We start from the raw sequence: 25,785 nt of genomic DNA, 5'->3' as shown, positions 1-25,785 counted from the left end.
TTCCGCCCTTGCCCACCTGTGTCGTGTTTTTGTTTCAGAGATGTCCCGGGACAAGCCGCGACTTCACGCTGCCCTGGAGATTGGTTCTGCAGCCATTGCCAAGGTGAGGTTGATTGGCTTTCGGCTTCCTGGAGCTTTTGGGGATCGAGTGCGAGGCCTGTTGTGTGGCCGCGAGAAATGGGAGTAGAAGTAGGCCATTCAGCCCATCGAGCCTACTTCGCCATTCAATGAGATCATGACTGATCCGATGTGATAACCCTCAACTCCACTTTCCCATCTTATCCCCATAACCCTTGATTTCCTCACAGATGAAAAACCTGTCCACCCCAGCCTTGAACATACTTTTTTTTAAAAATTATTTATTTATTTATAAATTTAGCGTTCCCAATTCTTTTTATTTCCAATTAAGGGGTAGTTTAGCGTGGCCTATCCACCTACTCTGCACATCTTTGGGTTGTGGGGGCGAAACCCACGCAGACACGGGGAGGATGTGCAAACGCCACACGGACAGTGACCCAGAGCCGGGATCGAACCTGGGACCTCGGGCCTTGAACATGCTTAATGACCCGGCCTCTACAGCTCTCTGCGGTAAAGAATTCCACAGATTCACAACCTCCGAGCGACTAAATTCCTCCTCATCTCTTGTCTTAAATGGGCGACCCCCTAACTCTGAGATTATGTCCTCGACTCTCCCACAAGGGGAAAACAACGTCTCAGCTTCGACTCAGTCAATCCCGCTGAGAACTCTTGATGTCTCAATAAAGTCGCCTCTCTCTCCTAAACTCCAATACCTGGTCTGATTGTGGTCTTAACTCAACTTTTCTGTCTGTCCCCCATCACCCTTGACCCCCTTTGTCGGTCAAAGTCACTTGGCCTTGAATATATTCGATGACCCATTGTCCACTGCTGTGTGGGGAGAGGGAATGCCAAAGATTAACGACTCAGAGATAAACTTCCCGTCCCCATCTTACGAGGGAGACCCCATTATCCTGAAACCGTGCCCCCTGGTTGTAGATTCTCCCTTCCCTGCGGGGCAACATTCTCTCCAATTCCACCTCTGTCGCGCCCCTCGAGGTCTTTTTATGTTTCGATGATGTCCTCGTGAGTACAGGCCCAGACCTGGTCAACCTTTCCTCACGGGGACCAACCCCCCCTTCCTCCCGGGAATCTGCCAGCCGAATCTTCCCTGATCTGCCTCCCGAGCACGATGGTGAGGAAGTGGAAACTGCTCACTGTGCCCCGGGTGAGACCTCGCCAAAGCCCTGTTCGGCTGGAGCGGGAAAATGGAATATTGCCCTCGAACCCCGTAGCACTGCAGGAGACATGAGCGTTCACTCTGTCGTACTAGCACTGGCTTTTTGAAAGTGAGGTACAATTAATTAGCCCGATAGGATCTATTCACATCTGGAAGAAAATAGACTTATCAGTGATAGGCAGCATGGTTTTGTGCAGGGAAGGTCATGTCTAACAAACCTAATAGAATTCTTTGAGGAAGTGACAAAGTTAATTGATGAGGGAAGGGCTGTAGATGTCATATACATGGACTTTAGTAAGGCGTTTGATAAGGTTTCCCATGGCAGGTTGATGGAAAAAGTGAAGTCGTACGGGGTTCAGGGTGTACTGGCTAGATGGATAAAGAACTGGCTGGGCAACAGGAGACAGAGAGTAGTGGTGGAAGGGAGTGTCTCAAAATGGAGAATGGTGACTAGTGGTGTTCCACAGGGATCCGTGCTCGGACCACTGCTGTTTGTGATCTACATAAATGAACCGGAGGAAGGTATAGGTGGTCTGATTAGCAAGTTTGCAGATGATACTAAGATTGGTGGAGTTGCAGATAGCGAGGAGGACTGTCAGAGAATACAACAAAATATAGATAGATTGGAGAGTTGGGCAGAGAAATGGCAGATGGAGTTCAATCCAGGCAAATGCGAGGTGATGCATTTTGGAAGATCAAATTCAAGAGCGGACTATATGGTCAATGGAAGGGTCTTGGGGAAAATTGATGTGCAGAGAGATCTGGGAGTTCAGGTCCATTGTACCCTGAAGGTGGCAACGCAGGTTGGTAAAGTGGTCAAGAAGGCATACAGCATGCTTGCCTTCATTGGACGGGGTATTGAGTACAAGAGTCGGCAGGTCATGTTACAGTTGTATAGGACTTTGGTTCGGCCACATTTGGAATACTGCGTGCAGTTCTGGTCGCCACATTACCAGAAGGATGTGGATGCTTTAGAGAGGGTGCAGAGGAGGTTCGCCAGGATGTTGCCTGGTATGGAGGGTGCTAGCTATGAAGAAAGGTTGAGTAGATTAGGATTGTTTTCGTTGGAAAGACGGAGGTTGAGGGGGGACCTGATTGAGGTCTACAAAATTATGAGAGGTATGGACAGGGTGGATAGCAACAAGCTTTTCCCAAGAGTGGGGGTGTCAATTACAAGGAGTCACGATTTCAAGCTGAGAGGGAGAAAGTTTAAGGGAGATGTGCGTGGAAAGTTTCTTACGCAGAGGGTGGTGGGTGCCTGGAATGCTTTACCAGCGGAGGTGGTAGAGGCGGGCACGATAGCATCATTTAAGAGGCATCTAGACAGGTATATGAATGGGCGGGAACAGAGGGATGTAGACCTTGGAAAATAGGAGACAGGTTTAGATAAAGGATCTGGATCGGCGCAGGCTGGGAGGGCCAAAGGGCCTGTTCCTGTGCTGTAATTTTCTTTGTTCTTTGACTGATTTGCGGTTGAACCCACAGAATTTAAATCCAATTTCTCCCACTGACCCACACCAGCAAAGGATGGTGCCGGGTAAATGGGCGGGAAGGGCTGGGGGAGTGAGTGGGTCTCTCTCTCTATGGAAGGCCTGGGAGCCAAGTTGGGTCCAACCCAGCCGTCATCTGACTGAATGGGTGGAACAGGCTTGAGGGGTTGAATGACCGCCACCTGTTTTTGTTACAAGCAGATTAGTTGTTTCAGAAGATGTGATGATTCCTTAGCCAAAGCAACAAAAAAAAACTGCACTGCTGGAGGACTGAAATATTTTTTATCCATGGTGATTCCTGCGATGCTGAGGCTGGGAGGTAGGGGGTGCTGTCTGGGGAGGGCAGCGAGCCAGGGTTGAGCAAGGGGTAGCTCAGCAAGAGGTTCCGGAACTTTCCCTCCGGTTTTAAAAGCCAATCCTTTCCAGAGGTGAAGGACTGTTGGTGCAGAGCTTTGGGGAGATTCCTCGGGCAGTGCTGAGGACACGATGGGCTGGCGTTTGGCTTTGCCTCCCTGCGTGTGTCGGTGTTTAATCCTCTCTCCTCTCTGCACCTCTCACTAGGAAGAAGAAGGCGACGATTCGGCGAAAACACTGGACCTTTATCAGCAGAGCCTGGGAGAATTGCTGCTCGTTTTGGCAAGTGAGTGGGTCTCTCTCTTTATGGAAGGCCTGGGAGCCACGTTGGGTCCAACCCAGCCGTCATCTGACTGAATGGGAGGAACAGGCTTGAGGGGTTGAATGGCCGCCACCTGTTTTGTTCCAATGCTTCCAGGCCATGCACAGATCGGGCGAAGGGATAAACCTGTCTACATCCTGATACTGTTGTGTTGGAAATACACCGGGTGTGTGGCGAGAGAGGTTAATGTCTCCAGTGATATCCTGCGCCGGCCCTCCCTCACTCAGCCCCGGTATCTCTCTGAGACTTCTCTGTCAGGCACCAGTCTTCCCATAGTGAGCTTCGGCTGATATTTGACCTTGGAGGGCATCACCTGGATAAAATCCTGACCTGGCATCTCCCCCTGCAGGTTTCTCCAGCAAGGATTCTACATCCCCGTTTGTGGGATATTCCTGGGAAATGCTTTTGGATGTTTTACTTGACTCCAGGTGCTATACAAAGGCAGGTTGGCGCTGATGTTGTTCTTTGAGGGTTCTAGAGTTCAGCTAGCGCACCGCAGGCCGGGATCGATCCTGTGACCTATGTGCCTCGGCCTTGCACAAGTTATCCTCGACATCGGCAGGGCCTTTCCAGTATAGGCCGTTTGAAGTGGGCCACACAGGAAACCATGGTAACTGCAAAGAGATGAGGAGCAGTCAAGAATCGGGGAATTGGGCAGCACGGTGGTGCAGTGGGTTAGTATTGCTGCCTCACGGCACCGAGGTTCGATGCCAGCTCTGGGTCACTGTCCGTGTGGAGTTTCCACATTCTCCCCGTGTTTGCGTGGATCTCACCCCCACAACCCAATGTTGTGCAGGCTAGGTGGATTGGCCATGCTAAATTGCCCCTTAATTGGAAAAATGAATTGGGTACTCCTAAATTTTTTTTTTAATGAATCGGGGAATTATCGCACGGAAGGAGGCCTATCGGCCCATCGTGTCGGTGCTGGCCCTCCGGATGAGCGATGTGCCTTGTGGCACTCCCTCACCTCTCTATAAGCCTTTTCAGATTGTCTACTTCCATCTTCCGAATGCCTCGGTTGAAGCTGCCTCCACCCCACTCTCGGGGAGCACATTCCGGGTCCTAACCACTCGCTGGTGTCTCCGTTGCTTCTTCTGCCAATTACCTTAAACCTGTGCCCTCCCGTTCACAATCCTTGCCCAGGCGGGAACTGATTCTCCCTACCCACTCTGTCCAGACCCGCTCGTGATTTTGAACACCGTGGGGTAGCACGGTGGTTAGCACTGGTGCCCCACAGAGCCAGGGACCCGGATTCTATTCCGTCCTTGGGACACTGTCTGTGACTTTCTCCCCGTGTCTGTGTCCGGGTGCTCCGGTTTCCTCCCACAGTCCCAAGATGTGCAGGTTGGGTGGATTGGCCAGGCTAAATTGCCCCTCAGTGTCCAGAAGGTTAGGTGGGGCTGTGGGCATATAGCTGGGGGAGTGGGCCTAGTTACGATGCTCTTTCAAAGGGTCGGTGCAGACTCGATGGCCCGAATGGCCTCCTTCTGCACTGTCGTGATTCTATTCTATGATCAAATCACCTTATCGCCTTCTTGCCTCGATTCCACCATCACTGTTATCGTGCTGGTCTCCAAACCACACTAATGACTGACCCTTTCTTGACCCCATTACAGGTGAGCCACAGGGGAGGAGACGAGTCCTCTTGCACAAGGAGGTGAGTTCACAAACTTCACTTGTTCAGCTCACATGTTCAAAGCTAGTCTATTGTGCTAGGAAGGCAAATGCAATATTAGCATTCATGTCGAGAGGGCTAGAATAGGAGAGTAGGGATGGACTTCTGAGGCTGTATAAGGCTCTGGTCAGACCCCATTTGGAGTATTGTGAGCAGTTTTGGGCCCCATATCTAAAGAAGGATGTGCTGGCCTTGGAAAGGGTCCAGAGGAGGTTCACAAGAATGATCCCTGGAATGAAGAGCTTGTCGTATGAGGAACAGTTGAGGACTCTGGGTCTGTACTCGATGGAGTCTAGAAGGAAGAGGGGGAATCGTATTGAAACTTACAGGATACTGCGAGGCCTGGATAGGGTGGACGCGGAGAAGATGTTTCCACTCGTAGGAGAAACTAGAACCAGAGGACACAGCCTCAGACTGAAGGGGCAATCCTTTAAAACTGAGATGAGGAGGAATTTCTTCAGCCAGAGGGTGGGGAATCTGTGGAACTCTTTGCCGCAGAAGGCTGTGGAGGCCAATTCACTGACTGTCTTTAAGACAGAGATAGATAGGTTCTTGATTAATAAGGGGATCAGGGACTATGGGGAGAAGGCAGGAGAATGGGGATGGGAAACATATCAGCCATGATTGAATGGCGGAGCAGACTCGATGGGCCGAGTGGCCTAATTCTGCTCCTGTGTCTTTTGGTCTCTTAACAGGGTTTACCGTATGGTATTAGAATGGAGTCAGATATTCCGTGTTTGTTGTGATTTAATGTTCACTTTTTATTCTTAACGAGCTCAAATTGTTCTTGAATTAATTTGCAAACCATCTAAAACAATCTCCCTGTGGTTTTCTCAGATCCAGAACCTCATGAGCCGAGCTGAATACCTGAAGGAGCAACTTAAGGTCAGGTTGATGGGTTTTTTTTTAAATTTAGAGGACCCAATTATTTTTTCCAATTAAGAAGCAATTTAGCGTGGCCAATCCACCTGCCTGCACATCTTTGGGTTCTGGGGGCGAAACCCATGCAGACACGGGGAGAATGTGCAAACTCCACATGGACAGTGACCTAGAGCCGGGATCGAACCTGGGACCTCGACGCATTGAGGCAGCAGTGCTAACCATTAGGCCACCGTGCTGCCCAGGCTGATGGTTTCTTAATGTCGACTGAAATGCTGAACTGTAAAGTAGGCCCTGGGCCTGGCCTGGGGAAACAGCCTCAGCAAAGAGCTGGGAACTGGCACCAGGCCGTCTCAGCGAGGAGGTTTTCAGTGACGCTGTGTGCACGCAATTGTCTCCTCCTCATAAAGTATAAAACTGAGCTGTAAGGGACCCTAATGTTACTGGGACATAATTCTTGCCTTTACTCTTTTTTTTTTGATCTCTCACCTTTCTCTGCCGATGTTTTTCTCTTTTTTTTCTCATCCCCTCTCGTTTTGCCCCGCTCTCCCTCTTCCCCCCCCCGCTCTCCCTCTCGCCCCCCCCCCCCCCGCTCTCCCTCTCTCTCTCTCTTTCCCCCCCCCCCACTCTCCCTCTTGCCCCCCCCCCCCCCCCCCCCGCTCTCCCTTTCCTTTTTTCCCCCCTTCTCTGGCTGACCCAGTCATGTGATTTCCAACCATTTTCTCTTGATGAGATGGGGGTTGTGCTATCCCAGCATCCACTGCTGTAATGGAAGTCCCCAATGGGGGCTGTGCTATCCCAGCATCCACTGCTGTAATGGAAGTCCCCAATGGGGGCTGTGCTATCCCAGCATCCACTGCTGTAATGGAAGTCCCCAATGGGTGCCATGGACCCTATAGATTTCATTGAGCCCTCTCTCTGAACACTGGGCCAGCCGTGTCTCCATGGCGATCAATGGCTTTCCACTTCGTGTAATGGAAATAACGATGGGAGTTACCAAGAGTCTTATGGGATGGGTGTAAAACTGATTTGATTGCCAGCACAATTACCGAGAGGGATTTGGTCTGAAATGGAGCGGATCAAAGCTTCTCACACTGGGGAGCAGAGGTTTGAAGGTAATTGGTAGAAGGATTCGAGGGGGACTGAGGAGACCTTTTTTTTTCACCGAGTGGGTGTGGGGTCTGGAACTCACTGACTGAAATGTTGTTAAAAAGGCCGAAACCCCCTTGTTGCATTTGGATATACACTTGAATGACAGTAACCATCAATAATACTGATCATTTTCCAATCCTTGTAGGTTAGCCACCTCTGCACTGTACATTTCTGACTTTATCTGAATTTACGAACCTCACTGTCCTGAAGTTTTTAAGTTTAATTTGACTCGTAGAAAATTATTGCGCCAAGGGCTGCTGCGGCAGCGGGTTCCTTTTGCAGGGCCGGCTCAAGGCACCGGCAACTCGGGCAGTCGCCCGGGGCGCCATGTGCTAGGGGGCGGCAGAGACTTGGGTCCCGCGCATGCGCAGTTGGGCCGGTGCCGACCAGCGCATGCGCGGTGACCGCACCCCCAGGGTGATCGCACTCCCCCAGGGCGGCCCCCCCCCCCCCCTCTGTCGGCCCCCCCCCCGGTCCGCCCACCCCCCTCCCCCGCCTCGGGTCCGCCCCCCCCTCGGGTCCGCCCCCCCCTCGGGTCCTCCCCCCCCCCCGCCCCCCCCCCGCTTGTCCGCTCCCCCCCTCGGTCTGCTCCCCCCCCCGACCCCCCCCCCTGCTCGGCCCCCCCCCCGCCTCGGGTCCGCCCGCTCCCCCCCCCGACTCGGTCAGCTCCCCCCCTCGGTCTGGCCCCCCCCCCTCTCGCCCCCCCCCCAAGGGCGCCGAAGTTCAGCTTGCCCGGGGCGCCAGCAACCCTAGGGCCGGCGCTGTCCTTTTGTGAGGAATTGCAAGGGTCGGCTCTGGAAACACACGTTGACCATATGGATTAGTCCTCGGTGGGGGAATGTCCAGCCGGACTGGGATCACTGGGCTTGAACCTCCTACACTTGGGCCTCCATAGCCCTCGGACCAAACAGACAACATCACCAAGGGGGTATCTCCTGATCGCTCCCCAGCGATCTCTGCTGGAAACTCTCGTGTCTGGGCTCACTGTACAAGGCTGGGTGAGGCAACGACCGGGGTTGTCGTCCGAAGCACCGACCCTTGATCCTCGCACACAAACATCTCGGCCATGGAAGAGAACGCTAAGACCAGTTCACACAAACACTGGCAGAGAGCAGTCGGGCCGAATGGCCTGTTTCAGTTCTATAAAGTCAAAAGTGATGACGTAGACAATCTAATGTTGTAAACACATGAAATAGGATTGTGTTAGAACATAGAACAGTACAGCACAGCACAGGCCCTTCGGCCCTCGATGTTGTGCCGAGCATTGACCGAAACCAAGATCAAGCTATCCCACTCCCTGTCATTCTGGTGTGCTCCATGTGCCTATCCAATAACCGTTTGAAAGTTCCTAAAGTGTCCGACTCCACTATCACAGCAGGCAGTCCATTCCACACCCTAACCACTCTCTGAGTAAGGAACCTACCTCGGACATCCCTCCTATATCTCCCACCCTGAACCTTATAGCTATGCCCCCTTTTAACAGCTACATCCACCCGAGGAAATTACTGGAATTTGCAAGACTATGGCGTAATTTGATCAAAGTTTCCAAGATATTCGGGGAAACTGATAGGGCAGCGAGAGAGGAGTTATTTCCTGCGTGGGTCTCACCCCCATAACCCAAAGATGTGCAGGGTAGGTGGATTGGCCACGCTAAAGTGACCCTTAACTGGAAAAATTGGGTACTCTAAATTTATTTTTGAAAAGTTAGGACCAGACCCGTTCAGAGTTAAACGAGGCAACAATTCTACACGTAAAGAAATTTGGAACTTGTGCTCGAGTGGCACCTGGTGCCAGATCAATGGATTTTAAATCTGAAACTGGTAGATTTTTATGAAGCAAAGGTATCTGAATATTTGAAGTAGTGGATCAGCTGTGCTCTTGTTGAATTACGGAACAAGCTAGAGGGCCTGAATGGTCTCCTTCTGTTCCTGAAGTGTTTGTTTAGCATTTTTTTGTAGGCCTTTTTTTTGGAGTCAGTCATGTCACAGAGAATTTTATTGTTCCATCTCTTCAGATGCGCGAGACTCAGAACGAAGCAGCCGCCATGGACCAGGATCCTTTCTCAGAATCTGTCCGGAGCAGTGAGTATACAAGGAGCCGCCTCACTTCCCGCCCTTGCTGGCTGAGGCAATCCTACTGTGTTCATATGCTTACTGTGCAGGACATGAATCGTTACCGTGCTGGAGGAGGCTATTCAGCCCATCGGGTTTGGACCAACCCTCTGAAAGAGCCCACCCTATCCCCAAAACCCTCCAGGCTAATCCCTCGTTGGCCCATGAACGGGACCTTGGATTGAGGCACCTGAGGGTTGGATTTATAGAGGCTCAGTTGGCAGCTCTGACTCCCAAGAGTTTTTTTTTAATTCGTTCATGGGACGTGGCTGTGCCAACATTTATTGCCCATCCCTAATTGCCCTCGAGGGGGCAGTTAAGAGTCAACCGCATTGCTGTGGGTCTGGAGTCACCTGTGAGCCAGACTGGGTAAGGACGGCAGATTTCCTTCGCTAAAGGACATTAGTGAACCAGATGGGTTTTTACAACAATCGGCAATGGTTTCCTGGTCATCGTTGAGCCTTTTCATTCCAGATTTTTATTGAATTAAAATTTCACCATCTACAGTGGTGGGATTCGAACCTGGGTCCCCAGAGCATTACTCTGGGTCTGTGGATCTCCGGTTTATTAGTCCAGTGACAATACCCCTATGCCACCGCCACCCCCTGTGGCCTTAAATTGCCTTCTAGAGTTTGTCTGAGGGAGGGCCGCAATGTCTCGGGAGTTGTCCTTCGAGTTGGACGTTGACAGATCTCCGAGTTGGACGTTGACAGATCTCCTAGTTAGACGTTGACAGAGCTCCGAGTTGGATATTGACAGAGCTCCGAGTTGGATATTGACAGAGCTCCGAGTTGGACATTGACAGATCTCCGAGTTGGACATTGACAGACCTCCCAGTTGGATGTTGACAGAGCTTCGAGTTGGACGTTGACAGAGCTCCCAGTTGGATGTTGACAGAGCTCCGAGTTGGACATTGACAGAGCTCCGAGTTGGACATTGACGGAGCTCCGAGTTGGACATTGACAGAGCTCCCAGTTGGATGTTGACAGAGCTCCGAGTTGGACGTTGACAGAGCTCCGAGTTGGACGTTGACAGAGCTCCCAGTTGGACATTGACAGAGCTCCGAGTTGGACGTTGACAGAGCTCCCAGTTGGATGTTGACAGAGCTCCGAGTTGGACGTTGACAGAGCTCCGAGTTGGACGTTGACAGAGCTCCCAGTTGGACATTGACAGAGCTCCGAGTTGGACGTTGACAGATCTCCGAGTTGGACATTGACAGAGCTCCGAGTTGGACGTTGACAGATCTCCGAGTTGGATGTTGACAGAGCTCTGAGTTGGACGTTGACAGAGCTCCGAGTTGGATATTGACAGAGCTCCGAGTTGGACGTTGACAGAGCTCCGAGTTGGACATTGACAGATCTCCGAGTTGGACGTTGACAGATCTCCGAGTTGGACATTGACAGAGCTCCGAGTTGGACATTGACAGAGCTCCGAGTTGGACATTGACAGAGCTCCGAGTTGGACATTGACAGAGCTCCGAGTTAGACGTTGACAGAGCTCTGAGTTGGACGTTGACAGATCTCTGAGTTGGACATTGACAGAGCTCTGAGTTGGACGTTGACAGATCTCTGAGTTGGACATTGACAGAGCTCTGAGTTGGACGTTGACAGATCTCCGAGTTGGACATTGACAGAGCTCCGAGTTGGATGTTGACAGATCTCCGAGTTGGACGTTGACAGATCTCCGAGTTGGACGTTGACAGAGCTCCGAGTTGGACGTTGACAGAGCTCCGAGTTGGACATTGACAGAGCTCCGAGTTGGACATTGACAGAGCTCCGAGTTGGACATTGACAGAGCTCCGAGTTGGACGTTGACAGAGATCTCCGAGTTGGACATTGACAGAGCTCTGAGTTGGACATTGACAGATCTCCGAGTTGGACATTGACAGATCTCCGAGTTGGACATTGACAGATCTCCGAGTTGGACATTGACAGAGCTCTGAGTTGGACATTGACAGAGCTCTGAGTTGGACGTTGACAGAGCTCTGAGTTGGACATTGACAGAGATCTCTGAGTTGGACGTTGACAGATCTCCGAGTTGGACGTTGACAGAGCTCCGAGTTGGACGTTGACAGAGCTCCGAGTTGGACGTTGACAGAGCTCTGAGTTGGACATTGACAGATCTCCGAGTTGGACATTGACAGATCTCCGAGTTGGACATTGGCAGATCTCCGAGTTGGACATTGACAGAGCTCCGAGTTGGACGTTGACAGATCTCTGAGTTGGACGTTGACAGATCTCCGAGTTGGACGTTGACAGATCTCCGAGTTGGACGTTGACAGATCTCCGAGTTGGACATTGACAGAGCTCCGAGTTGGACATTGACAGAGCTCCGAGTTGGACATTGACAGATCTCCGAGTTGGACATTGGCAGATCTCCGAGTTGGACATTGACAGAGCTCCCAGTTGGACATTGACAGAGCTCCGAGTTGGACGTTGACAGAGCTCCCAGTTGGACATTGACAGATCTCTGAGTTGGACGTTGACAGAGCTCTGAGTTGGACATTGACAGATCTCCGAGTTGGACATTGGCAGATCTCCGAGTTGGACATTGACAGAGCTCCCAGTTGGACATTGACAGAGCTCCGAGTTGGACGTTGACAGAGCTCCCAGTTGGACGTTGACAGAGCTCCGAGTTGGACGTTGACAGAGCGCTCCCAGTTGGACGTTGACAGATCTCCGAGTTGGACGTTGACAGATCTCTGAGTTGGACGTTGACAGAGCTCCGAGTTGGACATTGACAGAGCTCCGAGTTGGACGTTGACAGAGCTCCGAGTTGGACGTTGACAGAGCTCCGAGTTGGACGTTGACAGAGCTCCGAGTTGGACATTGACAGATCTCCGAGTTGGACGTTGACAGATCTCCGAGTTGGACGTTGACAGAGCTCCGAGTTGGACGTTGACAGAGCTCCGAGTTGGACGTTGACAGATCTCCGAGTTGGACGTTGACAGATCTCCGAGTTGGACGTTGACAGATCTCTGAGTTGGACGTTGACAGAGCTCTGGGTTGGGGGGCAGAGCTCCGAGTTGGACATTGACAGAGCTCCGAGTTGGACATTGACAGAGCTCCGAGTTGGACATTGACAGAGCTCCGAGTGGGACATTGACAGAGCTCCGAGTTGGGGGACAGAGCTCCGAGTTGGACGTTGAGAGATCTCCGAGTTGGACGTTGAGAGATCTCCGAGTTGGACGTTGAGAGATCTCCGAGTTGGACGTTGAGAGATCTCCGAGTTGGACGTTGACAGATCTCTGAGTTGGACGTTGACAGATCTCTGAGTTGGACGTTGACAGATCTCCGAGTTGGACATTGACAGAGCTCCGAGTTGGACGTTGACAGATCTCCGAGTTGGACGTTGACAGATCTCCGAGTTGGACGTTGACAGATCTCCGAGTTGGACGTTGACAGATCTCTGAGTTGGACATTGACGGAGCTCCGAGTTGGACGTTGACAGAGCTCCGAGTTGGACGTTGACAGAGCTCCGAGTTGGATGTTGACAGAGCTCTGAGTTGGACATTGACAGAGCTCCGAGTTGGACATTGACAGAGCTCCGAGTTGGACATTGACAGAGTTCCGAGTTGGACGTTGACAGAGATCTGAGTTGGAAATTGACAGAGCTCCGAGTTGGACATTGACAGAGCTCCGAGTTGGACGTTGACAGAGCTCCCAGTTGGACATTGACAGAGCTCCGAGTTGGACGTTGACAGAGATCTCCGAGTTGGACGTTGACAGAGCTCCGAGTTGGACGTTGACAGAGCTCCGAGTTGGACGTTGACAGAGCTCCGAGTTGGACGTTGACAGATCTCCGAGTTGGACATTGACAGAGCTCCGAGTTGGACGTTGACAGATCTCCGAGTTGGATGTTGACAGAGCTCCGAGTTGGACGTTGACAGAGCTCCCAGCTGGATGTTGACAGAGCTCCGAGTTGGACATTGACAGAGCTCCGAGTTGGACGTTGACAGAGATCTCCGAGTTGGACATTGACAGAGCTCCGAGTTGGACGTTGACAGAGCTCCCAGTTGGACGTTGACAGATCTCCGAGTTGGACGTTGACAGAGCTCTGAGTTGGACATTGACAGAGCTCCGAGTTGGGGGGCAGAGCTCCCAGTTGGACATTGACAGATCGCTCTGAGTTGGACGTTGACGGAGCTCCGAGTTGGACGTTGACAGAGCTCCGAGTTGGACGTTGACAGAGCTCCGAGTTGGACGTTGACAGATCTCCGAGTTGGACGTTGACAGAGCTCCCAGTTGGACGTTGATAGATCTCCGAGTTGGACGTTGACAGAGCTCCGAGTTGGACGTTGACGGAGCTCCGAGTTGGACATTGACAGAGATCTCCAAGTTGGACGTTGACAGATCTCCGAGTTGGACATTGACAGAGCTCCGAGTTGGACATTGACAGCGCTCCGAGTTGGACGTTGACAGATCTCCGAGTTGGACATTGACAGAGCTCCGAGTTGGACATTGACAGCGCTCCGAGTTGGATGTTGACAGAGCTCCGAGTTGGACATTGACAGAGCTCCGAGTTGGACATTGACAGAGCTCCGAGTTGGACATTGACAGAGCTCCGAGTTGGACGTTGACAGAGCTCCGAGTTGGACGTTGACAGAGCTCCGAGTTGGACGTTGACAGAGCTCCGAGTTGGACGTTGACAGATCTCCGAGTTGGACATTGACAGAGCTCCGAGTTGGACGTTGACAGAGCTCCGAGTTGGACATTGACGGAGCTCCGAGTTGGACGTTGACAGAGCTCTGAGTTGGACATTGACAGAGCTCCGAGTTGGACGTTGACAGATCTCCGAGTTGGACATTGACAGAGCTCCGAGTTGGACATTGACAGAGCTCCGAGTTGGACATTGACAGAGATCTCTGAGTTGGACGTTGACAGATCTCCGAGTTGGACGTTGACAGATCTCCGAGTTGGACATTGACAGAGCTCCGAGTTGGACATTGACAGAGCTCCGAGTTGGACGTTGACAGAGCTCCGAGTTGGACATTGACAGAGCTCCGAGTTGGACGTTGACAGATCTCCGAGTTGGACGTTGACAGAGCTCCCAGTTGGACGTTGACAGATCTCCGAGTTGGACATTGACAGAGCTCCGAGTTGGACATTGACAGAGCTCCGAGTTGGACATTGACAGAGATCTCTGAGTTGGACGTTGACAGATCTCCGAGTTGGACGTTGACAGATCTCCGAGTTGGACATTGACAGAGCTCCGAGTTGGACATTGACAGAGCTCCGAGTTGGACATTGACAGAGATCTCTGAGTTGGACGTTGACAGAGCTCTGAGTTGGACGTTGACGGAGCTCCGAGTTGGACGTTGACGGAGCTCCGAGTTGGACGTTGACGGAGCTCCGAGTTGGACGTTGACGGAGCTCCGAGTTGGACGTTGACGGAGCTCCGAGTTGGACGTTGACGGAGCTCCGAGTTGGACGTTGACGGAGCTCCGAGTTGGACGTTGACGGAGCTCCGAGTTGGACGTTGACGGAGCTCCGAGTTGGACGTTGACAGAGCTCCCAGTTGGACGTTGACGGAACTCTCCGAGTTGGACGTTGACAGAGCGCTCCGAGTTGGGGGGCAGAGCTGGGAGACGATTGTGGGTGACCCAAAGCCTTCTGGGAAAGAGAGCGGGTACAGAGAGGCACCACTCGGGTGGTTGAAGACGCAGCTACCAATGAAATGAAATGAAAATCGCTTATTGTCACGAGTAGGCTTAAACAAAGTTACTGTGAAAAGCCCCTAGTCGCCGCATTCCGGCGCCTATTCGGGGAGGCTGGTACGGGAATCGAACCTTGCTGCTGGCCTGCTTTAAAAGCCAGCGATTTAGCCTTGTGTGCTAAACCAACGTCTGGTCAATGGTGAAGACTGAAAGTAGGATCTGGAGAAGAGGCTGCAATTGGAATAATGGAGAATTCTCGGCTGACTGTGGGGTTCGAAGAGGTTACAGAGACGGGAGGGGCAGTGGAGGAACCAAAACACAAGAATGAGATTTTAAAAATCAAGACATTGTCAGGTTGAGAGACTTTGTGGGTCAGCGAGGCAGAGAAAATGGACGAGTGGGGCCGCACTATGGCACAGTGGTTAGCATTGCTGCCTACGGCGCCGAGGACCCGGGTTGGGATCCCGGCCCTGGGTCACTGTCCGTGTGGAGTTTGCACATTCTCTCCGTGTCTGCGTGGGTTTCACCCCCACAACCCAAAGATGTGCAGGATAGGTGGATTGGCCACGCTAAATTGCCCCTTAATTGGAAAAAAATAATTGGGTAATCTAAATTTATGGAAAAAAAGAAAATGGTCGAGTGGGACTTGGTGAGAGTTAGGAAGCAGGCAGCAAAAACTCAATACGAACTCCAAACATAACAGGCACCCCTCCATGGCCACATGCTCTTGAGAGAAGATGGTGCAATAATGGATTCCATAACCGCCTCGTGGGGAGCACGGTAGCATGGTGGTTAGCATCAATGCTTCACAGCTCCAGGGTCCCAGGTTCGATTCCCGACTGGGTCACTGTCTGTGCGGAGTCTGCACGTCCTCCCCATGTGTGCGTGGGTTTCCTCCGGGTGCTCCGGTTTCCTCCCACAGTCCAAAGATGTGCGGGTTAGGTGGATTGGCCAGGCTAAATTGCCCTTAGTGTCCTAAAAAAAATAATGTTAATGGGGGTTGTTGGGTTACTGGTATGGGGTGGATACGTGGGCTTGAGTGGGGTGATCATTGCTCGGCACAACATTGAGGGCCGAAGGGCCTGTTCTGTGCTGTACTGTTCTAATTCTAATTCTAATAACTCTCGGAGTGCTCATCAAGTGATTAATGGAACGGACTGCGTCACTGGGAAAGCACTGCAGCTAAATATAACCCGATTTATTCATGATTCCCTTCACTGAGGTGAAAACTATTGGACATTTAATAAATTAAAAAAATCCAGAGCGTGGATTCAATGAGAAAAACCGACCGTGTTGATTAACCCCTCACCTTCCATCCTCATTGTTACGCCCCATTCTGCCCTCCCCCCCCCCCCCCCCCCCCCCCCCCCCCGCTCTCTTTTTAAATGTATTTTATTCCAAATGTATATAAAAGGTTACAAAACATAAAACAATTATAGGAACAAATTCCCCGACATACAACTATATAGTTTGCACAAATTTTCCCCTTTTCTATACCCCTCCCGCGACGAACAGCTTCTCAAACATGACCGCGAACACCCCTTGCCTTGAAGCCCTCCGCTGAACTCCTTAATTCGTACTTAATCTTTTCCAGCCGAAGAAAGTTATATAAGCCCCCCCCAGCCAGGCTTCCACCCCTGGACCGCCAGTCCAACAGAATTCTTCGCCGGGCAATCAGAGAGGCGAAGGCCACAACACCGGCCTTCTCCCCTCCATCAGCTCCTGCCTCTCCGCTATCCCAAATCCGGCTCAACCTCCACCCCCACTATCCTTGTTAGCGCCGTGAACACTCCCGCCCAGGATCTCTCCAACTTTTCGCAGCCCCAGAACATATGTGCGTGATTCGCTGGTCAGCGCCCACACTTCTCACACTCGTCTGCCATTCCCTGGAAGAACCCACTCATTCTTGCCCGAGTCATATGTACCCTGTGTACCACCTTGAACTGTATCAGGCTCATCCTTGTGCACGAGGAGGTCGCATTTACCCTTCATAGCGCCTCACTCCATACTTCCCAGTTTATCTCCCCTCCCCCGCATGGGGTCAGGGGCGAACTAGCTGGATGGACCCAGAACTGGCTTGATCATAGAAGACAAACGGTAGCAGTGGAAGGGTGTTTTTCCGAATGGAGGTCAGTAACTAGTTGTGTTCCGCAGAGATCAGTTCTGGGATCTCTGCTCTTTGGAATATATATAAATTACTTGGAAGAAAACGTAGCGGGTCTGATTAGCAATTTTACGGGTGATACTGAGATTGCAGGAGTTGCGGATAGTGATGAAGATTTTCAGAGAATAAAACAGGATATAGATAGGCTGCAAAATCGGGCAGAGAAATGGCAGCTGGAATTTAACCCGGACAAATGCGAGGTGATGCATTTTGGGAGATCCAATTCAGGTGGGAGCTATAAAATAAATGGCAGAATCATCAGGAGCATAGAGACACAGAGAGATCTGGGTGTGGCAGCACAGGTGGAAATGGTGGTAAAGAAAGCCTATGGCATGCTTGCCTTCATGGGTCAGGGTATCGAGTATAAAAGCTCGAAAAATATGTTACTATTATATAGAATATTGGTTAGGCCACATTTGGAATACTGTGTCCAGTTCTGGTCACCGTACTACCAGAAGGACGTGGAGGCTTTGGAGAGAGTACAGAAGAGGTCTACCAGGATGTTGCCCAGTATGGAGGTTATTAGTTATGAGGAGAGATTGAATAAACTGGGATTGTTCTCCCTAGAGAGACAGAGGCTGAGGGGTGACCTGATAGAAGTGTATAAAGTTTATTAGGAATATAGATAGGGTGAACAGTTGGAGACTTTTTCCCAGGGCGGAGATGACAATTACAAGGGGGCACAAGTTCAAGGTGAGGTGGGGTAGGTTCAGTGGGGATGTGCGGGGGAAGTTTTTTTGACGCTGAGAGTAATGGTGACCTGGTATGCACTGCCAAGTGAGGTGGTTGAGACAGATACTCAAGCGACCTTTAAGACTTATCTTGATAGACACATGAACAGACGGGGTATAGAAGGTTACAGGCGGTTGGTATAGATAGGATACCTGATCGGTGCAGGCTTGGAGGGCCGAAGGGCCTCTTCCTGTGCTGTATCATTCTTTGTTCTTTGAGACTGCAACATAATTAATATTATTGCTGGAAAATTGGACATGCTGTCAAAGGTTTTCCTCTTGTACCCATCAGTACAGTTCGCAAGAATACCAATAGTAAAGGGAACAACAACGTGTATTATTGCACGAGAAGAGGGTGCTGATCGGTTGGCAAGTGGACAGAGCTGCCACGGACAATGAGCCAGGGAACAGTTAACTGGCAAAACTTTGCTCAAATACAAACCAGGCACTTAAGCACTGAATGGCGAAGGAATTGCCATGAGGAATGGACAAGTGAATGGCTGCCCCTCCCCCCCAAACAACTCTGAAGAAACTCTGAATGGCAAAGGCATTGCAATGAGGAATGGACCAGGGAATGGCTGCCCCATGTTCTGTCTTAATTACCGCAGGTTTCTCCTCAGTTGAAAACTGTCTGGCCATGCTTCTGTCTATAAAGGATAGGACCCTGCGTGTAATATATATGTAGCTTCTAGCATGCGTCAGTGAGCCACACTGCAAGACCGACTGATGATCTTAAATTGTTTTTCCGTCAAATTCTTAGCACAATGCTGATTGTGCTAATAAATGCTACCCAATTGCAGAATCGCATCCCAATGTTGGACGCTGTTTTGAGTTTTGCAAGCACGGGCTGATGGACATTCGCGTTCTGCAGTAGTAGTCGATCAAAAGTTAATATTTCCGCTTGCTAATTTGATTTGGGTATAAATTGGAGGCAAGTACATAATAAACTTGCTGATGACACAGCACTACTCGCCGTATCAGAAGAGTCCCTACAATATATCATGAATCAAGTAAAATCTACAAGTTTAGAATATGGATTGAGGACAAAACCAGCGGTAGTTAGAAAGGAACTAGAGTGAAGATTGAAGTGGATGGTGTCAGCAGGTAGTTGGGTTCGTAAGAAAATGGCAGATGTTAGGAGGATAGAGTCAGCCATTTTGTGAAGATAAAGAATGTATTAACAAGGATTGTAATAAGGAACAAAAACTCATTAGATCCACCAATCAGACCCTCCCCTTCCTCTTCATGCTCACTGATCCACCAATGACAGCTTCTCCTTACCCTGCTCTGTGCCCATCCCAGCTGCTCACTAATCCTCCACCCAATCACAGCACTCCTTGCTGACCATCCAACCATAGCTTTCCCTTTCCTTGCCGTCCCGGGCGACACGTCGGCACAGTGGTTAGCACTGCTGCTTCACAGCGCCGGGGTCCCGGGTTCGATTCCCGGCTTGGATCACTGCCTGCGCGAAGTCTGCACGTTCTCCCATTGCCTGCGTGGGTTTCCTCCGGGTGCTCCGGTTTCCTCCTACAGGTCCAGAAAGACGTGCTTGTTAGGTGAATTGGACATTCTGAATTCTCCCTCAGTGTAGCCGAACAGGCGCCGGAATGTGGCGACGAGGGGCTTTTCACAGTAACTTCAATGCAGCGTTAATGTAAGCCTACTTGTGACAGTAAAGATTATTATTAGACTTTTTGCTGAACCTGAACTTTGACCCCGGAGATGAGAATGCAACCAACTGAATCTTCGGTCTCTGTCCTCTCCTCCAGGCCCACCGCACCCTTCCAATGTTGACCTCTTGAGCATCTTCAGTTTGAATTGCTCCGCATTGGTGGCCATGCCTTCAGCTGCCTGGAGCGTTAAGCTCTGCAATTTCCCCCCCCAAACCTCTCCCTTTGTTCTTTTAAGTTGCTCCCTAAATTCTACCTTCTCGTCCAAATTTTTGCTCCTCTATCCGAGCATCTCCCAGTCGGGCTGGCTGTCAGATTTAGTTCGGTCACTCTAGTCTGAAGTGACGGGGGCGTTTTGTCACGTTAAAGGTGCTATGTCAATGCCAGTTAATGTTCAAGACGATACCTCCTAATGTTACTAGGTGCCACAATTCCTGAGGGGGGGAATCTGGAAAATAAAACTCTATTGCTGATAAAAGATACATGCTGTTGAAGCTTTTCACCTTGCACTCATCAGGACAGATGCAAGAATAGCAAATTTCAAAGGGAGCTACAATTAATGCTGCCAAGCGACTAAAAGCAACGGACTGTGTTTTCATTCTAATTTTATTCCATTTTTTTTTGGTGTTACAGATTGTTCACTCCAGTGATCACAAGAGCATCAAATACACCTCGTTGCTGACGTCTTGCCTTCGACCCTACCCTCGGCTAGCTCGAGCCAATCCTGGACATAACTCTGGGAAGGTTAAATCCCAACCTCTGACTGAAGCAAGGACGGCTACCAAAAACCAAACTGGCACAAGAGTCCTTCTGTAAAACAGTTTTGTGCATGCACTTTAAAAGAAAATAACAATCTTCGATTAGTTTAAATTTTTTTTGTAGGTAAGAGATAGTATATTTGCCACTTAGCTGGTAAGAGGAAGCTATTTAATTTTGGCCTAAGTTAGGCTTTTGAAATGTACCCCATGCCTCATTGTGTCCAGTGCTACGGCCAGTCATTCTGTTTCACTTCACGTGTAACACGGGTCGCACGATTGGTTGCAGCAATGACCAACACCAACTAACCTTCAGAATAAGGAGCCAACCAAGTTAAAGGCGGCACAAACTCGCATTTAGATGGTGCCTTGCGTGTCCTCTGGAGACCCCAAAATACTTTGCAACCAATCATAAATTATCATAGAATTTACAGTGCAGAAGGAGGCCATTCGGCCCATCGAGTCTGCACCGGTTCTTGGAAAGAGCACCCTACCCGAGGTCAACATCTCCACCCTATCCCCGTAACCCAGCAACCCCACCCAACACTAAGGGCAATTTTGGACACTAAGGTCAATTTTAGCATGGCCAATCTACCTAACCTGCACATCTTTGGACTGTGGGAGGTAACCGGAGCACCCGGAGGAAACCCACGCACACACGGGGAGGATGTGCAGATTCCGCACAGACAGTGACCCAAGCCGGAATCAAACCTGGGACCCTGGAGCTGTGAAGCGATTGCGCTATCCACAATGCTACCGTGCTGCCAATGAAACCCTTTCCTGTGAAATATCGGGAGAGGTTACAGTCTCCTTCCTGCTCAGTTGCCAGCTAAAGTCTTCCGCCGCATCAGTAAATGCACCAAACCTTTGGAGAAAGAATTCTTTCAGACAAAAGAAATTATTTCAAATGTGCTCCGTTCTGGGATTTATCTCCCCAAACTATTTGCGAACCATTTTCTCTTAATTTCATTCCCTTATTTTGGACTCACTTGCTTTTCTTATCAGTGCCAGAGTTCCCACATTGCGTGTGTGTGTGTTGGGGAGGGGGAGGGGGGGGGGGGTGTAGCGACTTCCCACCCACAAAGTGACAGCCCTACCTTCCACAGCCACCTCCCTCGTTATTTGAATTGCTAGTGTGTCCCAGCAGTCTCTCATTTTTGGGGGGGGGGGGCTTGTTCACTTTTCCCTGAGGAAAGTGGAGGAGGCCATAGGAAATTCCGGTCGGGAGAATCGATGGGAATCCTGCTCCAAGGAGTGCTTTCGAACGGAGGAGCCCAGTGATGTCTCGAGATGAATGAAGCCTGAAATTTACTCGCTTGCAGGGCAGGAACAAACGCCTGCTGGCCCTTGCAACCTGTCCCACACCATTGCGACACCCCTTGATATGTCCACACCACCATGTGGTCGGGGAGAGACAGGCGATGAGAACAGTTCAAAATCCCGATTTTAAGAAGGGGGAATAAACCCGCCAAACCCGCTCACTCGCCACCTTTTGTAGACGTTCAGGACTCGAACAGGAGACCTCTCTGGCCCTCTGCTTGTATCTGCTGGAGTATCTGGTGACTTGATTGAAACGTGTCAGATCCTGAGAGGACTTGACCAGGGTGGGTGTGGAGAGGATGTTTCCTCTTGTGGGAGAATCTGGAACAAGGGGCCATTGTTTAAAAATAACGTGGCACGCATTTGAGGGATCCAGGTGTTCCAGTATGGGAGTCACAACACGGTAGTCTGCAGGTACAATAAGTAATTATGAAGACTAATGGAGTGCTGTCCTTTACTATGGGAGTAATTGAACATAAAAGTAACAATATTATGTTTCAGTTAAACAAGACATTGTTGAGACCACATTTCAAATACTGTGTGCAGTCCGGCCTCCTTATTTAAGGAAAGATGTAAATGTGTTGGAGGAGGTTTACTGGATAGATAGGTTGGAAATTTTATTTTTTTATTAGAAATTAGTTTCTTTCTCTCGGAGGGCTGTGCATCTGTGGGACTCTGCCTCAGAAGGCAGTGGAGACGGGGGTCACTGAATATTTTTAAGACGGAGGTGGATAGATTCTCGTTAGGCAAGAGGATCAAAGGTTAGCGGGGCAGATGGGAATGTGGGACTGGAAACACAAACAGATCGGACATGATCTTAATGGATGGCGGAGCGATGGGCAGCGCGGTGGCGCAGTGGTTAGCACTGCTGCCTCACGGCGCCAAGGTCCCAGGTTCGATCCTGGCTCTGGGTCACTGACCGTGTGGAGTTTGCACATTCTTCCCGTGTTTGCGTGGGTTTCGCCCCCACAACCCAAAAATGTGCAGGGTAGGTGGATTGGCCACGCTAAACAGCCCCTTAATTGGAAAAAATGAATTGGGTACTCTAAACTTATTTTTAAAAATGACTGGTGGAGCAGACTCGAGGGGCCGAATGGCCTACTTATTTTTTATTAATTCACAGGATTGGCCAACATTGCCTGTCACTAAAAGTCAACCACATTGCTGTGGGTCTGGAGTCACATGGGGACCAGACCAGGTAAGGACGGCAGATTTCCTTCCCTGAAGGACGTTAGTGACCCAGATGGGTTTTGCAACAATCACAATGGTTTCTTGGTCAACTTTAGACTTTATTTTAAATTTAGGGTACCCAATTCCTTTTTTTCCAATTAAGGGACAATTTAGCATGGCCAATCCACTTACCCTTCACATCGTTGTGGGGTGTGAGGTGCACCCAGACACGGGGAGAATGTGCAAACTCCACACGGACAGTGACCCGGGTCCAGGATCGAACCCGGATCCTCAGCGCCATAAGATAGCAGTGCTAATCACTGCGCTACCATGCCGTCCTATCTTTAGGCTTTTAATTCCAGATTTTTATTTCACCATCTGCCGTGGTGGGATTTGAACCCGGGACCCCAGATCTTCTCCGGGGCATCTGGATTACAGGTCCAGTGACAATACCACGAGGCCACTGCCTAGCCCTTCTGCCCCTATTGCGATGGTACGCAGCTATATCATTCAATGTTAGGAACAAGAGGAGTGCATTCAGCCCTTCAAGCATGTCGCAACAGTCAATCAGCGAACCGTTGCTCCGGGAGCTTTTTTTTCATGATGTGACGCATCATGGTAGTTTCATCAATACCGTATCCACCCTCCTGCCCACAGTCCCGTTAAGCTTGAAGGCATTTCACTCACTCCGCACCTCCAGAGTGGGGAGGAGCGGAGCCTGAGTTTTATCTATCAGCCTCCCTCCCCTTCTCTCACTGACTGTGGAGAAAGCTTGGGGTCGTTGCTTTGCAGAGGAAGGGGTAGGGGTGAGGGGGTCTCATTTCAATTCATTTGGATCCATTTCTCAATTGGAACCAGCGGTTTCGAGGCCAAAGTGTCGAACCTGACATGGAATCCCCTCGAAAACTGAACCAGGTTTAATTGCAGTGTCTTGAGTGGTTAAGGATTTCAAACTTACAAATAGGTTAAAGTGTCCTCTTGCAAGCAGAATGTTGTTTGGCCTTTTAGCTTGTTTTGTACAGTCTGCGTTTTAAAAACAAAATCACTTTTGTCAGTTTATACATTTTATCATTAATTTTTGTTACCGACTCCAATCAAGTCGGTGCTCTGCATAGTTTCACCTATCACTCCCTTCCCTTCTTAAAATAATTTAAGGGCTGATGATATGTGTTGTAATAAAAGTTCAAAAATTAAGTTGAAGTGAGTTTGTCTCTCTAATGACCTGATTTGACGTCTGAGATTATGAAAGGTTTTCATAAGGTTGCGTTTATCTACATACCCCTTAAAGATTCTGTGCTCTCCCCCTCAAGGACGGCAGGGTAGCACAGTAGCTAGTGCTGTGGCTTCACAGGGCCAGGGTCCCAGGTTCGATTCCCGGCTTGGGCCACTGGCTGTCTGTGCGGAGTCTGCACGTTCTCCCTGCGCCTGCATGGGTTTCCTCCGGGTGCTCCAGTTTCCTCCCTGAAAGGCGTGCTCTTGGGTGAATTGGACATTCAGAATTTTCCCTCCGTGTACCCGAACAGGCGCCGGAATGTGGCAACTGGGAGATTTCCACAGTAACTTCATTGCAGTGTTAATGTGATAATTACTTGTGACAATAATAAAGATTATTAATTTTTTTTTTATAAATTTAGATTATCCAATTATTTTTTCCAATTAAGGGACAATTTAGCGTGGCCAATCCACCTACTCTGCACATTTTTGGGTTGTGGGGGCGAAACCCACGCAGACATGGGGAGGATGTGCAAACTCCACACGGACAGTGACCCAGAGCCGGGATCGAACCTGGGACCTCAGCGCCGTGAGGCGGTTGTGCTAACCACTAGGCCACTGTGCTGCCCTATAAAGATTATTATTGACACATCCACGCGGTATCAAGTTCCACATTCTCCTCGCCCTTGGTGAATTCCTGGATTTATTAAGAGACCGTCTCACATTGATGGCCACTAGTTTTCGATTGTCCTGCCAGTAGGGGCTGGTTTAGCACACTGGGCTAAACAGCTGGCTTGTAATAAAGAACGAGGCAACAGCGCAGGTTCAATTCCGGTACCGGCCTCCCCGAACAGGTGCCGGAATGTGGTGACTCGGGGCTTTTCACAGTAACTTCATTGAAGCCTACTCGTGACAATGAGCGATTATTATTATTAGTAGTAGAAATGTCCCAGCTACATCTCCCCTATCGAACCCGTTATCTGATTTTTACATTTTAGCAGTCCCCAAACATTCAGTCAGTCAGAAGGCCTGGTGGCAATCCCTAAAGTTAAAATCTGAACCAGTTCAGAATTTACCTCCAGTCAAAAGAAAGTAGCTCGTTCTCCAATAGCACCTTTTTGAAATATCTTCTTGCCTGTAAAATGTCTCTCTTTCTCTTACCTGTCGCTGGTGTTGGGCCCCGGCTTTCTTTCAAGCTGGGGGAAAATGAAAAATGAAAATCGCTTTATTGTCACGAGTAGGCTTCAATGAAGTTACTGTGAAAAGCCCCTAGTCGCCACATTCCGGCGCCTGTCCGGGGAGGCTGGTACGGGAATTGAACCGTGCTGCTGGCCTGCTTGGTCTGCTTTAAAAGCCAGCGATTTAGCCCAGTGAGCTAAACCAGCCGCTGAAATATTGTTATTTTAAATTTTCTCTTGACATAATTGAAAGAAATGGGCGGGGGATGATTACAGAGCTCAACAAAGTGCGGGAACCGGGAACAGAATTAACATCAGTAAAGATCTGGTCATTAATTCTGAATGCTTTAGTAATCTTGTTGTACCAGCATATGTGTGAGCATATGTATGTGTGTGTATATGCATATCCTTTAATGTATCTGTGTGCGTGTGCATACATACCAATACATACGTGTCTATCCATGCATGTGTGCATGTACAGTATAGTGTGTTAGTTAAATTCTTGCACAGCTGTTTCAGAAACTTATATCTTCCAATTCCGCAATCTATTTCTCTTTCTATCCCCCTCTCCCGCCCCAACACACACACACACCCTGGGGCTGGTTTAGCACACTGGGCTAAATCGCTGGCTTTGAAAGCAGACCCAGGCAGGCCAGCAGCACGGTTCAATTCCCGTACCAGCCTCCCCAAA

General features: G+C 50.1%; 1 protein-coding gene across 1 annotated transcript in view; it reads left to right on the top strand.

The window, feature by feature from the left end:
• ulk3 (unc-51 like kinase 3) overlaps positions 1 to 20,316 on the top strand; it is a 51,258-nt gene extending 30,942 nt beyond the window's left edge. The window contains exons 11-16 of the mRNA XM_038784057.1: positions 39 to 103; positions 3,307 to 3,385; positions 5,038 to 5,078; positions 5,934 to 5,981; positions 9,142 to 9,208; positions 20,093 to 20,316. Of these exons, the coding sequence (XP_038639985.1) occupies positions 39 to 103; positions 3,307 to 3,385; positions 5,038 to 5,078; positions 5,934 to 5,981; positions 9,142 to 9,208; positions 20,093 to 20,109 (317 nt within the window). The 3' untranslated portion in view covers positions 20,110 to 20,316. The remainder of the gene's footprint in view (positions 1 to 38; positions 104 to 3,306; positions 3,386 to 5,037; positions 5,079 to 5,933; positions 5,982 to 9,141; positions 9,209 to 20,092) is intronic.
• The last annotated feature ends 5,469 nt before the right edge of the window (positions 20,317 to 25,785 follow it).

Source organism: Scyliorhinus canicula, chromosome 24 (genome assembly GCF_902713615.1).
Source record: "Scyliorhinus canicula chromosome 24, sScyCan1.1, whole genome shotgun sequence".
In the NCBI taxonomy this organism is placed as follows: domain Eukaryota; kingdom Metazoa; phylum Chordata; class Chondrichthyes; order Carcharhiniformes; family Scyliorhinidae; genus Scyliorhinus; species Scyliorhinus canicula.
The sequence above is the reverse complement of the archived record's forward strand: the minus strand, read 5'-3'. Positions and strand labels throughout refer to the sequence as shown.